We start from the raw sequence: 16,414 nt of genomic DNA on the forward strand, positions 1-16,414 counted from the left end.
ATCAAGCTGGCTCATTCTGATTTCTTCAGATCTTATCTCCCAAGACAGCTGTGAAGCTCATCAAAGTGTTCTTGCACTGCTCATACATCAGTGCTAAGTAAACTTCAGTTGGTAACTGAATCTGGCCCCTGAAGTTGGATATCCCTTGCACTACTGCTCTGTGTATAAATTAAAAAGTGATCTTTATTATTTTTTCATCAGTGACTCTTTAGGAGCACAAAGAACAATGGTCTGCTTGTCTTAATAACTGTATAAAGGAAGAATGAGACAATGGTTGTTTCCAGATAATTTCAAGTTACACTTTAAGTCAAATTATGAAGAGGATAGTGTACTGCTAATCAGCAACCTCTAAAGGATTTCCAGAATAAATATCCTTAAATAAAAATTTAAACCTATAGTTCTTTGTGAAGAATTTTGGCACAAAAAATAATACAAGATAATACTGGTCTAAACCTTAAAGCATTGTCAGACATTAAGAACAGAGCTTCTTTTCTCTTATGTGAGTTTGAAGTATGTAAAGCAATTTACTTTTTAGGCTGATAGCTGCAGACGTCTGAAGTGTTCTTATACCATACAGTGATGAGTGGCTACAGGGTGCAAATGTCCCGGGTTCTGCCTGGACAAAAACACAGAGACTGCCTCTGTACCAACAGCCACTGTCTGAATGAGCCCAAATAGCAACATGCCACATGACTGCACCCTCCCTCAGGAAGCTCTGCTGTGGCCTGTCCTGTTTGTGTGGGAGAACCCTGAGCACATTGCCAATAAATGCTCCATGTCTTTGAAAGCTAAAGGAGCTAGAGAAACATCTCTGTGAATTCACCAGAAACTGAAGAAATATGTCTGCAATATTCTCCTTCCTAGTGTGGTTCCTTGTGCAGCAAATCCAACACAATCTGGTCAAGGAGTAGCAGGGGCTGTGTAGCTGTGCAGGGTGCTCTTACTCTGTACTCTGTCATCACTAGAGCTCTGGAAAACATCCATAGTCAGTAGAAATAATCTGAAACTCCTGCATAATCCCATGCCACTGTGGATTCAAATTAGGGAATGAGAGTCCTTTTTTAACAGATCAAAATAAGCAACTAAATCACTCAGCAATGCTTGTTATTTAAGTGGCCATTTTCACTATATTTGCAGGATACTAATCAGCACAAATAAACCACCACTTTACTTCCAGCACTGGTTACTTATAAGTCCTCTTCAGAAGATGAGTGGGGCTACAGATCTCTTCAATGCCTGGGCTCCCACTCACATTGCCTGAAAATGTTCCCATTCCTTTGGCACAAACAACAGGAATGGAATGAAAATTGCCATGAAAAAGCAGTTGACAAAATGTTTAATTGCACGGTCTGTGGTGTGGATGGAAGCAAACAGAAACCCTTTTACTACAATTGTACATCCTTTTCTGCATAAATAGTAAAGCAGAGAAGTGCTACATCAGAGGTGTTAGAGATGTATGTGAGTTTGGAGACACACAGTATTAAGTTGGTCCTTTAGAGCTGTGTAGGTAAAAGTTGTGTGGTGTCCTATCAGAATTGCCTGGTGAGATATTCATAACAGATAATAAACCAGGGGAATCACCAACTGCTGGAAGGACAGGGTTAGTGAGAACAAAGGTATTTATCTATTAGTTATGGATAACAAAAGATTGTTTTCTTTCCTGTTTTATCCCATTGGGAGAAGATTGCCAAGAAGTTTTACCAGTATTGATTCCTTTTTCATTATTTTTTGGGGGCAGTACAACCATAATTAGAACCTCTACTCTCTATCACTTATGGCCAGTAAGGCCACACACTCCTAAACTCAGAGAAAGTACAGCACTAATACTCTGAAAATGTAAACATATAAGTGACTAACATTAAATGCATCTCATGACCACATCAATTTACCAAAAGAGTTGTGAAAATTCTCTAGGATGCTTTGAATTGTAATGTTTTAATTAATGACTGACACTGGGAGCTATTTAAAGGCTAAATCTGTTCAGATGGCACACAGAGCATGTGATGTACTCTTGCAGGGTGATGTGGCTGAAGTCATGTGGTAGTAAATATAATCTTGACTTAATTATAATGTTCTTTTCCTTAGCAATTGTTTATTAATAAATCTCTTGTTTTACAAGACGCAGTGAAGGTATTATTATAAACAAAGCATAAAAGCAGATATATAGTCTCATTTCCTTTGTCTTTGAAACAAACTAGAACATGTTGGAAAACTACAGAATGTTGGAGAACTCTTCACTGCCTTGAAGGGATCAAACAACCAAGTGTACACATGCAAATGGGGGAGTAATATACCTAATTAATTAGAGACCTAATCCTCTAAAGTCTTGTGTGAGAGCTAAATGAAACATAAACTGCCTCAAATATCCAAGCATTCTTCTGCAAATGGACCACATTGATCACATGTATCACATGGAGTGCTCAGCATTCTCAGATAGTGTATGGAGACAGACAGATGTTGGCAGGACATTTTTCCATACAAATGATGTCAGGATTATGTCCTGATCTGTTTTCTCTGCCAGTAAAAGCCAGACACATTACAAGTTAAAGTGCTTGGTTATGAAGAGAGACAGCTTTTCCTCTTCAATACTCTGCAGTCTTCCACAGCAATGCAGCTGGTAAATGTAATGATATCAGAATGGCCACATGGCCTTTTTATCCATCACCAGAAGGCAGATAACCACGTAAGGAAACCAAAACTATGTCCCTTAATGTATCTGGGCATGAAGCCAACAGAAGGCAAATCCCAAATTTAGAGAAATCAGATGAACCTGACACTAGTCTAGCTTGACCTTCTCAGTAACCAAGAGGATCTGAGACATCAAATCCAGACTGCAGCTGGAAAGGCAACAGTTCCAGCTTTCTTAGCACTGCCTACCCTCTCACCAGTAAATGTTTGTCAGTGTCATCTTGCTGTTCACCACTGGTCTTCATCTGCCATAAGGGGCCCGCTCCATTTTGCCATGCAGAGCCATGCTAACTCAACACTGTTCATAGCCAAGAAACCACCAGCACACACAGTACCTCTACATGCACCTATTCTTCCACTCTTCATTTACAGGCAGACATCCCAACCAAAGTGAAGCAAGAAGAAAGTAGCACCAGCAGTGCTCTTCAGAGAATCATGAGTCTGTGGAGAAACAGGCTGCCTGTGCCAGGCTCTGCTGGCATGTAGGTATGGAAAAGATGGAAAGAAAGACAATTTCCGTGAGAAGCAATGAAGGCTGCAGAATGAGAGTATCAGTGTGACTGTTCTGACATGAAAGTGTGCTAAAGTGCCAAGTTCAAGGCTTGCCCAGACCATTTCAATAATGCATCAAATGGGTCTCCTTTCTCCTTCTACTTTAACAGGTGTGCTTCACTTGAATGAGTTTGTAGAGTGGAGAATTCAGGTGAAAAGTCTTGCCCATGGGAAATAAAGCGAATGGGGAGGCAGTGGAGTGAAGAACAGCCTTATGATGTTTCTTCAGCTATTTCTAAGGCTGTTTGATAACATTTCATGCTACAAACTTTTTCTACCCTTGCTGTTCCATAGTGTTGCTGTTCATGTTAGAGTGCAGACATGCACAAAGAGGCTGGCAGGATAAATTGGGACCTAACAGTGCAAAGCAGTGGGAATGTGAGAAAATATGAGAACAGCTTCAAATCTCAACAGAAATGGAAATGGTCTTAATCTGATGGTAAATAGTCTGCAGAAGGGGAAGACCCAGAGCAGAAAGGAGCAAAAGGGAAAAGGTACCAAAAATGGGCCAATGCATCTGCAGCCACCACAAAATAAGGCATGAAAGTCAAAGGGATTTTTCTTCTCCCTTGCAGGATAGAATCTCAGCACCTCCTCCCACAGCTGTGTTCTAAAATGATCAAACAGTGCTGTTCTTCCCTATCTGAAACCAGAGAACTTCTAAAAACAACTGAAGCAATGAAGTATTTTACACACTCAGCAACCCAACATTTTTATAATGATCCTAAATACTTTTGGTGTTAAAAGATTTTCTTGTCAGTTCCTGCCTGTGTTGAACCTCATGGCAGCTCACAAATTTCCTTAACTGCTGTTGCTTTTGTGTGAATGGTGCTCTATTTCCTGGGAAGGCTGCAAATGCAGTTTCACACCATTTATTTTCTTTCTTTCTTTAAAACACTATATATTCATAACTCGGCATTCTCAGCACACCATTATTCATCTTGGTTTACATGTGCAAATGGATGTAATTGTATTAATACATAGATGTAGTACCAAATAGCCTTGTAAAATGTCTGATGGTGTGAGGTAGTGATTATTTCTACTGATATTTTATAGCATAACATTTCTTACATTAATATTGTAACTTGGCAATCCACAGTGTTTACACTGTTTTTTATACAGCACCATGTGTATTTCAGTTATGCTGTAACTGTAGGGATTTTGTGCAGTTCATGCTGAAACCCAGCTAGAATCAAAAGTATTTCCTTGACAATGTGAACCTCCGAGAACACAGCCCTGACGTGCCATTAGTACATATAGCAGGTAGTCTTGCCTTGCAAATGGTGCAGATAACTGGAAATTATATGAATGAGCCCTGATGAACACAGTTTAACTCTCAAATCCAGTTCAAATGGCACACACTTGGCCTACAAAAAGCCTTCATCCAGTTAATCAGGTCTGCAAGACCTCTCTATTATCTCTTGATATTCCATGCCCAAATACTCAATCCCTCTGACAAGACTAACCAGAGTAGTTAGATAAGCACTTACTGGTCTCTCAGGGTCCATAGGAGTCTCTTCTTGGAGATGTCTTTACCAAAATCTATTAATGTTGTTAATAGCAGTCTGAGAGGATACAAAATAATCTTGCTGTCTTTATTAAGACATGCAACACAACAAAACCTGTCCCTATTAACATCCACATCTGAGACAAGATTGATGCACAACAGGTGACACAACAAGAAAGGTATGGATGAACAAGTGAAGGAGTCAGAGGTCATCTTTCACCAGAACTTCTACTGCACTGGGCAGTAAAGGAGAGGGTGAGCCACAGGATATCCTGACAGGGAAAACTGCACCTGTGAGAAACTGTTACATTCTGAGCTGTGTGAGAGGAATATCTTCCTTGGAGAAACTATGCTGTATCATTACATCTTTAGAAGACAGAGAAGTCTAAAAAACTCAGTCTAAAGAGAAGTCTAAAGACAGAGAAGTCTAAAAAACTCTCTTGTCAGGATTTCTTCTCCCACATCTTTTCATTTTAGACTTGAACTAGGGAGAACTCAGTTGAAGGTTATTAAATTTTGACAAGGCAAGAAATTATTATAGATAAATGTTGCTTATGATCAGTGGCAATATACAGGTAGACAGCTTCATCTGCCAACTGATGGGCATTGAACAAAACAAGCATAATAGGAATTGCATGACAGATATACAGGAGGTGATTAGTTTAAAAAAAAAGCCCTCATCAACATACTCAGATATCTTCCTCCTCCTCATGGAATCTACAACTCATATTTCTGTTTAGCTGATAATTTCATTTATGAGTTACAAAGCATTTATCTTGAATAGTACAGATGTTTAGTGAACAGAATGATTCATCTCTTCCTCTCTACTTTCTAAGTAGGACAAAGAGATGCCTCCAGTGTGTGCTAGAATGGAAGCATGTCTGTCATTAAGTTGTTGCTTCCCAGATAATAACTACCCATTAAGAGAAAAATTTGGAAAGACTGCTGCCAACAGAACTCACACAGAGTAATGCTCTCTCAAGTGATTGTGCTCCAGAGATTCTTACTGCCTGTTTCTTTTTCTCTCACCAAAAGCCACAGTACATAAAAAGACCTGCTCCTTTTGAAAACCAGTGACAGAGCTTCATTGCCTTGCATGTGCAGGAAGTAAAAGTGTGAATGGGTTTCATGAATGAACCTCATAAACACCTCTACTGAATTCAGAAGATGTAAGAAAGTTTCAGTTTGGAAAGACTGAACAAAAGTGTCAATCACCCTAGGGAATGAAGAATACCTAAGATTCTTATTGATGTTAAATACCACAATTAGAAAAAGTATAAAATCATCAGAATTTAAAAAACACTTGATTTTTCAGATTTTAGCCCTAAAACTGTATTAACTTCATATCATTTGCTGAAAGTATTCTAACTGAATACCAAATATATGCTCTGTTTAATATATAGCTTATGAATTTCATTACCATGCAGTATGTTTGCTGACACATAATGAAAGAAAAGTTGCTTAAATTAAGCATCTGTTACATTCAGTCCTAGTTTTAATTATATATATCTCATGAATATTTTTGTGGTTTTAGAGGAAAACCTGAGTAGGTAGAAATACTGGCAAATTTTTGAAGACTGCCAAATAAATGGTCACAAATATTTGCAAGGGACATCTCCAGCTACAGTTCTGTCTGTGCTGGTGCACTCCAGTTATGGCACTCCAGATTTGCACATTGAATAACAGTTGCCTGTCTCCTGTCCTTGTTGGTTCATGTCTGTTTTGCATGTGACAGCTTTGTCACTCCATCTCTGCCTCATTTTTCACTTGGAGGAAGGCAGTGGCATAAAGAACCCCTGGGATGTTAGAATGCTCCATAAACATGATTAGAGCATTCAGCCTCTTCATTTAAAGCAAGTACCATATTGCTCCCAACATCTGCTTTGGGCTATAATGGGGCCCTTAAGCAAACCACACCACCCTGAATGAGCAGAGCCCTGGAACATCTGTTGATTGTGCCTGCATAGTTGGCAGCTACAAACATGGCATCTCATACTTACTGTCACTCACACTTGTGATGGCACTCATATGGATTCTTCTGGGAGAGAAAAGTTTTCCACCTGGAGCTGAGGTTCTCTGAGACAAGCCTGCGCTGTATAAACTGTATTTCTGTGAGGAGGGCTCTGAGCATTGGGGTGTGCACTTCACTGGAGCCAGCAAACTCATAGCACGGGTTTGTGGACTCCATAAGTGGTAATAGTACAAAGATCATATAAACAGCACCACTAAACTGCCAGTTTACATTGTTTCCACACTGAAAGGTGAAACACACCACAGTTCAATTGCTTTTTACACTTGAAATTCTTTTTTCTATTAAACATCACTTTCTCAGGAACAGTAGAGTACCTATAGCTAATTTCTCACTTGTGACATATTAACCACTGAAAACAGTGTCACATTCTTACAGGGAATGGACTGATCAATATTCAATGGACTGATTGATGATTTCCAACATGCAACCAAGAGCTGCTGAAAGATACAGTAGGATTTTAGCAGATATCTAGAGCTGTGTGTGAAATCTTGGTTATGACACCAGCTTCTGGATGAGTCAATAACCTTTATGGCTGCAAATAAAGAGTCATTTTTTATCTCTTTAGTAGGGATATTACCTGTTGAACATCCTGCTGGAAAACACAGAGCTGCAGCCTTTGATGTAACCGGACCTTTCTGTGTTGCCAGATGCTTTCTAGGCGCCGCTGGTGATGCAGGACTTCATGTACCACATCCAACACCTGGTGAACAGCCTTGGAGTAGTTTGCAGTAGCAGTAAGAGATTCAGAATTTCCAGGACTCAAGGGACGCTGTAGGACATCCAGCAAGGCTTTTCCATCCTGGCTTACCTGAAGGAAGAAATAGATCTGCTTCACTGCACTGGTACTTAAATATCTGACAGCTGGCAAAGAACAGCCTAGCTCATTCTTTTTCTGCTGTGTTTTCCGTACTTCAGTCAAAAAGGAAGAAAGAGCTCATAACGTCTCTTTTTGACTTGTACTTACACATTCAGCACTTGCCTTTGCTTCCTAGTGGCCCTGCTGTGTCACTCAGCAGGAGCACAGGTACAGCACTGCTGGGGCTGCACACAGAGATCCCAGGGCTTTATTCCACTGTGACACTTGGGCACTGAAAATTCTTGACACACACTGCTTGGTGACAGGTGGCATTTGCAAGAGCAGGCCTATCTTTGTGAGGAGGTGGCATTTTAAGAAAACCACAGATGGCAGAGTCATTCATATTCTGTATAATAAGGGAGAGTCCTTCTTTGTAGGATTACTAAGTATGTCTATACATTGAGAAGTGTGACATTCCATTCTGTATTTCATTCAGTGGCAGTGAAAAATAGATTAGTATATGACTGATTCTTTTCTTCCCCAGGAACAGCTCAGAGGGACCTATGGTCTCAATTTTCAATAGACTACGAAGTTTGCTGGGAAATACAAAGCCCTCTGCACACATGTAACCTTTTTAAGGCATATTAAAAGATATTTCCAGATGCAAAGGCATTTGGGCATTTAAAAAAATCAGAATGCCTGGGTTTTTTATGTCAGATTTTTTTTTCTGGAACATTCCTGGACCATTTTCATATTGCAGGGGCAAAGTGGCAGATTAAACCATAAAAAACAGATTTCTGCTAAAAAATGTGTGCATGCACTGATTCTCGAAAAATGGCTTCTTGAAATAACTTTTCAGTTCCAGATTACAAAATTAAAATATTTTGTTCAACAGAAATGGCAAATGAGGACACTATCAGAATCCCTCTCTTTTACCAGCCTATCCTCTGAAACAAACTGCAGTGAAAATAACAAGTTTTCCTGAAAAGTGTATTTGTAAGCAATCCCAATCACCAATCCTGACAGAAAACAGGGTAATGAATGTTCTTCATCCAGTTCAAATTTTGAACATTATCAGTCAAAGCTAGCACACATCTCCAGGATTTCCATGTCTCATTTATTCCTGTATTATAATTTGCTTATTCAAATGTAGCAAATGTCCTTTTAATGCCCTAACTTTTGGCAAGCCATGCCACATTCTGGTATGTGGTAGCACCAGGTATCTGGTGCATTTTCAGAGAAACCAAGACACCTTTTGAGATGCATACTGGCAAAAATTGGAGTCAAATCTCATCATATTTGTTAGCCTTAAGAAAATTCTTGTTGTTTTTTTTTGGTTTTTTTTTTTTTTTTTAAGCACTCCAGTTAATTTGGAACTAGATCAGGAAATAACTGGAGAGTACAAAGGGAGTGGCTTCCCATACTCAATTTCAGTTGCTGCTGAAGATCAGCTGGAATAATTTGCATATGCTGGAGCCTTTTAGGGTCACAGAGGGAACAACAGCAGTGGATAGTGGTGATGTGATTGAGGATTTCGGAAGGAAACATTGAGGCACAGGTGTTACCTTGGCAAGATTTTGAAGATGGCATTAGCTGCTAGTCAGGAAGAAGCAGCTTCTAGAGGAAGAAGATAAGGCATACTACATCCTATTTTATCTGTGGGAAGCCAAGCAGCAACTGCTTAATTGCTGGGAACAGGAAACCAAGGCCACGGACACATGTGGGTGCATATTATTAGACCAGAAACTCACTCTTTGCACTGGCTAAGTCCACTGTGTAATTCACTGTGTTTCTGTTACTGGGATTTGGGCTTAGAGGTGGTTTGAATCACTCCCTGGGTGGTGTTCCAATGGTTTTATTAGAGTCCCTGCTGATTTACACTGCTACAATCACAGCAGAACTGGGATTAAAAATAAAGGTTCAAAAGTTTACCAGTAAGAGATGTGATTGCACAGAAAATATAACACACATGTTTTACTCAGGAAAACTTTCTTACAAAGTTTGTGCTGTAATACAGACCTATTAATAGCTACACTTCTGCACTGTCTGTTACTCCTTTCTCTTCTATGGGATGTAGGTTTTCATCTGTTGCATGGCAATTTGCTTCTATTGCCTGTCTAAAAAGCCTCAGAGATTACAAGTTATGATTTTTCCCTAATGGGGATAATCTCCTGGTTATTCTCTGGACAGACAGAGATACAACACCAGATCTGAAGTCATTGTGTTGTCCTGTTAATAATCATTAATACAAATCAGAGGCTATGAGAAGTGCTCTTCTGCTCTCCAATTTACACCCTTGTCCCGACACACTGGACTAAACAAATGAAAAGAAGCATGGTGACCATCAGGGAACCAGTGGTACTCAGTATTCTCAAGGACAACATAGATATTCCAGGGTTTCATATCATCTGCAGCTCTGAAATTCTTCATCTTAAAAAGTTTGTTTTCCAAAATTGTGACTATTATTGCATTCCCAATCAATAGCTCAGAAAATCTGTGCTCTCAGAGTTCCCCAATGAGCAGATTTCAGAAAGGAACAGCCTCACACCTGGAGAAGCAACCTACTGTGCTCTTTCATTCATTTCCATGTTCTCCTCATAACTGCAAAAATAAATCAACAAAACTCTTTTTCATGTGAATAGTTTTGAATTTTTCAAGGATTGTGCAAGGAGACAAGCAGAACAACCCAGGTTAGTCACATCACTTCACTTACAACTTATTTAAAAATATTTTTAAGTATTGCAAAAGTCTTAAGCTGAATGGACCAGCTCCCCATGACTAGCAATCCCAGTAAAGTGTAAGATCCAGTGTTGTATTTGTCAAAGCAAACTGCTGCTGGACTCTGGGAGACTTTAGCTCACCACCTGACACAAAACACATACACACTCCTATCACCTGTTGATATTCCTGGCTTTGTGGTAGGGAAAGGATGGACAGAATGCAAATACTTCTGAAAGAAGTTATGTAACCTTGGGTGAACCAAAGGATAGATTTTGTGATGCTAGTGGAATCATCTCATGCCTAGGGAATAAGTGAATCTGCAGATATCCTTTATAGTGGGCCAGGAAGACCTCCAGAGACTTGGAAGTGACAAGACTAAGGGTGCCACCTGTGAAACATCTACAGTTTGCACCAGGGGAAAAAAAAGGAGTTTAGAGAAAATATATCATTCCTCTATGATGACCAGAGCAAGGCATGAGCAAGTGGGAGATACATATATCTATATATCTATTCTGTCTTGGAGTCTTCACTTGGTAATTTACTAAGTATTTACTAAGTTACTGGTAGCAAACACTACCACAGTCCTCCAATCCAGCTTGGAAAACCCTGCAAGGAGCAAAAATCCAAAATCCCTTCACAGCCAGAGACACTCCAGTACAGCACACGCCAGTACAGCACACTCCAGCACAGGGAAACTGACTTTTTGTCAGTAGCTTTTACTTTATGCTGTAGCCTGAATGGGGAAAAAAACAAGTAAAGAACTTCATGTGGGTTATTTTTGACAAAATTCCAGAGAATTTGTCTCAGCATTCTTGGCATCCTCTTTTAAGGAAAAAAGCACATACCCTATTTAGGTCGGAGATATTTTACAACAGTATATACAAATACATCTGAGATGGTGCTTAGGGACAGGATTTAGTGGTAGATGATAGTTTTAGCTCAGCAATTGGACTCAGGATTTTAAGGGTCTTTTCCAGCCTCAATGATTCCAGATTCTATCTACAGCAAAGTCCTTTGAGCATTTGTTGCAATTAGGACTTTACATCTCTTTGACTTGTACATTTGAAGGAAAAAGCCTTTGGCATCCTTGGAGCCATTAGCATACCTGTGCTAGAGCCAGGACTCACACACAGAAGGAAAGCAAAAGGGGTGGTGGCAAAAAGGGATTCCCAGTTCAGCAGAGAGAGTGAAATGCCTCTTCTTTGGGGTGCCAGCACTGATCCTAGATTCCATTTCTGTATGATTTCAGATTTGCCCTTTGGTTCTTCCCTTACAAGTAAATTGCTGGGAAGTCATGTACTACAGCCTGGGATTGGGTCTGACTCTATCTTTGAAAGAGTTGCAGGAATGGAAAGGAAATCCTACATCATTTAGAAAATCTAAGCTCCTAAATGCAGCCATGTGTCTGTTATCACTCATAGGATACTCAAATTTGCTCTGGGAAGCACATACCTCTGTGTAGGCCTGGGTCACTTGCTCATAGAGGGTCTGGTGATGGTGGATGGCCAGTTCCAGGTCTTGCATTTCTGAGGGGAGGCCTCCGTCACTGCACATTTTGCACCAGGCATCCACACCTGAAAGGAACTGAAACAATTCCAGCAGCAATGAGCAACAGTGACACAAACCAACCTCACCAACATTAGAAAACTTTGCAGAGTGCCACACATGACTGCAGCAATGACTGAGGAGAACACAGAAGTTACAAAGGAGTCCTTTTGGGCACCTTGGAAATGCACATTCCTGTCACCTCCTCAGTACTCAAAGGATGCCTAGATCCAAAGGAATGTTTTCTGTTTCTTCTGGATTAAAAATAAATGCTTATTTAAGCAGGCTCAGAAAACACCCATTCTAAAAGCCTTTGCACACCATCAGGGAGGCTACAACACTGCAAAAGGGAGGCTGCAACATGTTTAGAGAAAAAACACCAGTGTGAAGCACAAAAGGACACAGTGACAGCTCCAGCTGCGTTTGGCATTGCCTCATCTATCTGTCTTCCCTCATTTACCTGTCCTTAAAACTACTCACATGAGGAACAGAAAACTTCCATTTAAAATCACTGCTGACATTAATTTCAGTGAAAGGCAAACAGTCTGCGTTCAAGGAGCTCCCATCCCAGGTCCAACTCAGTGGGTTTACTTAGGATGCCAAGGTATAAGCCCCTGTGTCACACATGCTTCTGGCCCAGGTCAGCAGTGATCAGATACCATTGCCATCTGATGGCTGCCAAGCAGCCAGCACAAAATGAGCTGCTGGTCTCAGTCCAGTTCCTGGTGGGCAGATGTCCATGAAGAGGGAGGGAAAAAAAAAGCATTGCCATTGCAACTGATATGGTTTAGCACCTTGGTTGGAAGCCTTAACAGCCAGCCAGAAACTGAACACTATGGGGGGCAAAGGGGTGGAAAAAATATTTTTCTACTCTAAAGGCCTCCAGAGTAGTGCTGATGCACTTTGGCAGAACAAACTAAGGAAGGTCTCCTGGGTGCTGCCTGTTTTGTAAAAGAAAAGAGGAATTTAGTCTCTAAGACTCCCACCCTGTTTTTCTTTAAAGCAGGGCTTGGGTCAGTGACACAGCTCACATGCTCATATTTTGTCCATATGAGCTGACTAATGCCACCTCATTATTTCTCATTAATGCTTTCTCTTCCTCCATCTTTCTGTTAAACCAGCCTGCCACACCTTGGGCTATTTATAAAAAAGAACAGCTAATTACATAACAGATGTAGCGCCCTGTAGGACGAATGCACAATGCCACAAAGGCACCCCAGGATCACAGCTTTGTCACCTTCTGAAGTGTTCACCTGTGGCTTGTTAGTTAGGCTCTCACTCACAGCATGAAGGGCTGTGAGATTCAAAGCAAAGAATTCCAATTCAACTCTGGCATCAGCATCCTTTTTTATTGGCAGTGTAAAGCAATTCACCATGCTGCTGTGTAATCAAGGCTCTAAAGTGCTTGCACTGTAAACACTTCATGCACAAAGATTTGTGACAAAAGATGAATTCCTAAGGGTTCATGTCTACAAGGTACAAATCTACCAGTGACAACTGTGCTTTCTAGAAAGCTAGAGGCAAGGATGGCAGGCTCTCCTGCACTGGTTTGACTTATGATCTGTTGAATCTGTTCAGATGAAATCCCCAAACATCCCTGCATAAAGCTGAAGTCATCACATTTTGTGCCAAAGTAATGGCATTCACATGATTTCTGATGCAGTTTAAGAGCACAGAGCTGGGAGCAATCCCTTTTGGGGCTGTTCCATGAACCTCTTGGTTGTAACAGTGAACAAAAGACCTTTACACCTCACAGAGGAGTGCTCCTGCAGCTGGAATCACACTGTTATTGTTCTTATCAAAACTGCTGATTCTACCGATATCAGTAAAAGCTCTTACAGGCATGTTACTCATCTATTGTCACATTTCCAGACTGTGATTTGCACAGTATGTGGGAGAAGTCTCAGAAAGATCCACTGCACACATCCACCTTGCTGGTTTGCATCTATCTTTTGTATACAGACAATGTCACAATTACTTTGTTAATTTTGCTTCTGCCACTAGCAAGAGCAGTTGACATCATCTGTTTTAAAAAGTTTAAAGAGATGCAGCCTGTCAGGGTTTGATATTCTGACACGGTGCAGAGTGGTCTGTGCTGTGTGTGGAGGAAGAGCAAATAGGGGTTTTTTAGGGATTGTTGCAAAGTGTTAGTTCAGGCCATAGCACTATTGATTTGGATATTTTCAAAATAGCAGCTTTGTTAATTTTTATTATTTGTCACACACTGTGACAAATGTGAGAAAAAAAAATTATTTAAATGTAACCCTTCATGCTAGAAGCAAATTCTTATTACAACACAAAATCACCATTTGACTGAGTTGCAAAAACTTACATTTAAAATTGTAAATTACTAACTGTTAGTTTGGAACAGGAGTCATTACTGCCTACTAGAACTCAATACCATTTAAATGAAGTGCTTAAATTCATAATTATTTTATTGACTAGAATATCTCCTATAGGGAATATAAAAACCCTTTAAATACGATTTGAAATGACAGGATAAAATAATTGTCCATGCTTTACAAGGATTTAGGAAAGATTAGGAAGAATGTCTCTCAAAAATTAAAGAAGTCCCTACAGTACCTTTGCGTCTCTGCTCCAATCCAAAAGCATCTTTAAAATTATGACTTACACTTACTCCTAATTCTCAACCTGAGTTGCAAATTCTGTATGCAAATTCTAACAGGTAATAAAGGATTCTCAGACTTCTTACTACTTTTCCTCAGGGACTACTCTGCTGTACCAGGTGGCTGCTCCAAAGCACAGCTCAGACATTCTGCATTTCTTTATATTTTTTGCCCAGTCGTTGCCCACTGTTTGCCTCTGTGTGGAAGCTGCAGGATAACCAGGGTGGTTCACCAGGACCCAGAAAATCTAAAACAAAATTCTAGTGTGCTTTCATGCCAGAATGGCTGTGGGGAAAGATAGGAAGACAGCCATGAAGCCACTTTCCTCAGTGACTCTTAATACCTCTCGCTATTCTGAATTTTTCAATTTTTTTTATGAAGCTACTTGTATTTTTCCTGATACTGTTTCTGGAATTTCCATATATATATTAGTCTTAGCCCTGCATCTTATCAATATTAAGATAATATGGCTTTTTCTTCCTTTCCTTTCCTTTCCTTTCCTTTCCTTTCCTTTCCTTTCCTTTCCTTTCCTTTCCTTTCCTTTCCTTTCCTTTCCTTTCCTTTCCCTCATACAGGGGAATTGAAGATGTGCTTAGAGAGATCCAGGCAGAGATGAGAACACTAATCTTCCTGACTGGGGAGTGAAGTAATATGAAGCAAATGGTCAGGGGTCACTTTTATGAGAATCAGCATAAATATCTATTGTGTGCACTTAACAGCTACTACCTTAAACAGTAATTCTGCACATGCACTTCTGAGGGTAGACTCTGAGCCAAAATAATTGGTTGAGATCTCCTGGCTAATTCATAACATTAATTTGTTCATTCTGACAGGACCTGTAGAGTGAACATTTTATGTACACTTTAGCCCACCCAGAGATTACATCCAAAATGGGTAGGACACCTGTGTGGGTGCTTCCCCCCTCTGGTGGTTGGTGAGCTGGAATCTCATCTGCAGTAAATCAGCAAGTTCTCTTGAAATCTCAGTGAGATAAGACATGGTGTCCTACATCCTCCTGACACTTTGAAGAGCTTCAGACACACATAAACCTAGAGAAGCAGACTCTCTTTTGCTCTAGAATATCTCCAGGTTTGCATGAGAAAAGGAGGGAAAATTAAAAAAAAAATAGGAAAGAAGAAAAAAACACCACAGAATTGAGAGATGTGTAGCAGGTGGAATGACAGGACACTTGGGAAACACCTCCACTGAATCTGTTGAGTGGTACCGTGACCTGGACAAAGTGGTTGTTTTGACTGAAGTCTACTGGCTTTGGATCAGACAGTTGTGTTGAAGACTGCCTAGCTGGAGGCTAAGTAGTTGGCAAGGTTTGTCTTGTTTGCTTTCTTTTCTTCTATTTTTTCCTTTTCTTTGCTGTTTTCTTGTTGATGGTTTAGTACGTACAAGCTGTGCTTAAAAATTTAAGAAGGACAAGTATGTGCACACACACTAAAGAAAAAAAAAAAGGAAAATAAATAAATAAAGCATCCAGGAATGAATTCAGCTGAGTCCCATTCATACATGCCACATGTATCTGCAATAAAAGCCAGGAAAGCACTGTGATTCTGAGGCACATGAAGACAGATGTGAGGTTCAATTCCCAGCAGGGTTGACTTAGCCTTTCATCCTTCCAAAGCAGACAAATTGCATTCTGTGCAGTTTTCTGTGTGGGGTCTTTAGGAAGAGACCTTGAAAAAACAAGTTTCTTCCTGCTCAGGTTGCATATTATAGATATTTCATAAATCTCTGTCCCCAGCCAACAATTCCCTTGCAGGCTGGGGTATGCCAGAGGCTGAAAGATTATGGTCCTAGAAGACTGGCTTCCAGCTGGCATCACAGAGACCTTCAATCAACAGCAAGGAATGAACAAAGAGAGTGCAGCAGCTTATTGCACCGGAGAAGGAATGACACTCTGCACCAGAGATCGGTGAGAGGGAAGCAGGGACACA

At 40.3% G+C, this 16,414-nt stretch overlaps 1 protein-coding gene across 11 annotated transcripts in view; it reads right to left on the reverse strand.

The window, feature by feature from the left end:
- The window catches only part of KALRN (kalirin RhoGEF kinase), a 472,671-nt gene that overhangs the window by 232,081 nt on the left and 224,176 nt on the right, over positions 1–16,414 (reverse strand). For all 11 annotated transcript variants that reach the window (XM_041473008.1, XM_041473009.1, XM_041473012.1 and 8 more), the window contains exons 8-9: positions 11,749–11,880; positions 7,357–7,587 (exon numbers count right to left, since the gene is read on the reverse strand). In XM_041473008.1, the coding sequence (XP_041328942.1) occupies positions 7,357–7,587; positions 11,749–11,880 (363 nt within the window). The remainder of the gene's footprint in view (positions 1–7,356; positions 7,588–11,748; positions 11,881–16,414) is intronic.

The sequence above is a fragment of the Pyrgilauda ruficollis genome, unplaced genomic scaffold (genome assembly GCF_017590135.1).
Source record: "Pyrgilauda ruficollis isolate IOZ18807 unplaced genomic scaffold, ASM1759013v1 scaffold3, whole genome shotgun sequence".
In the NCBI taxonomy this organism is placed as follows: Eukaryota; Metazoa; Chordata; class Aves; order Passeriformes; family Passeridae; genus Pyrgilauda; species Pyrgilauda ruficollis.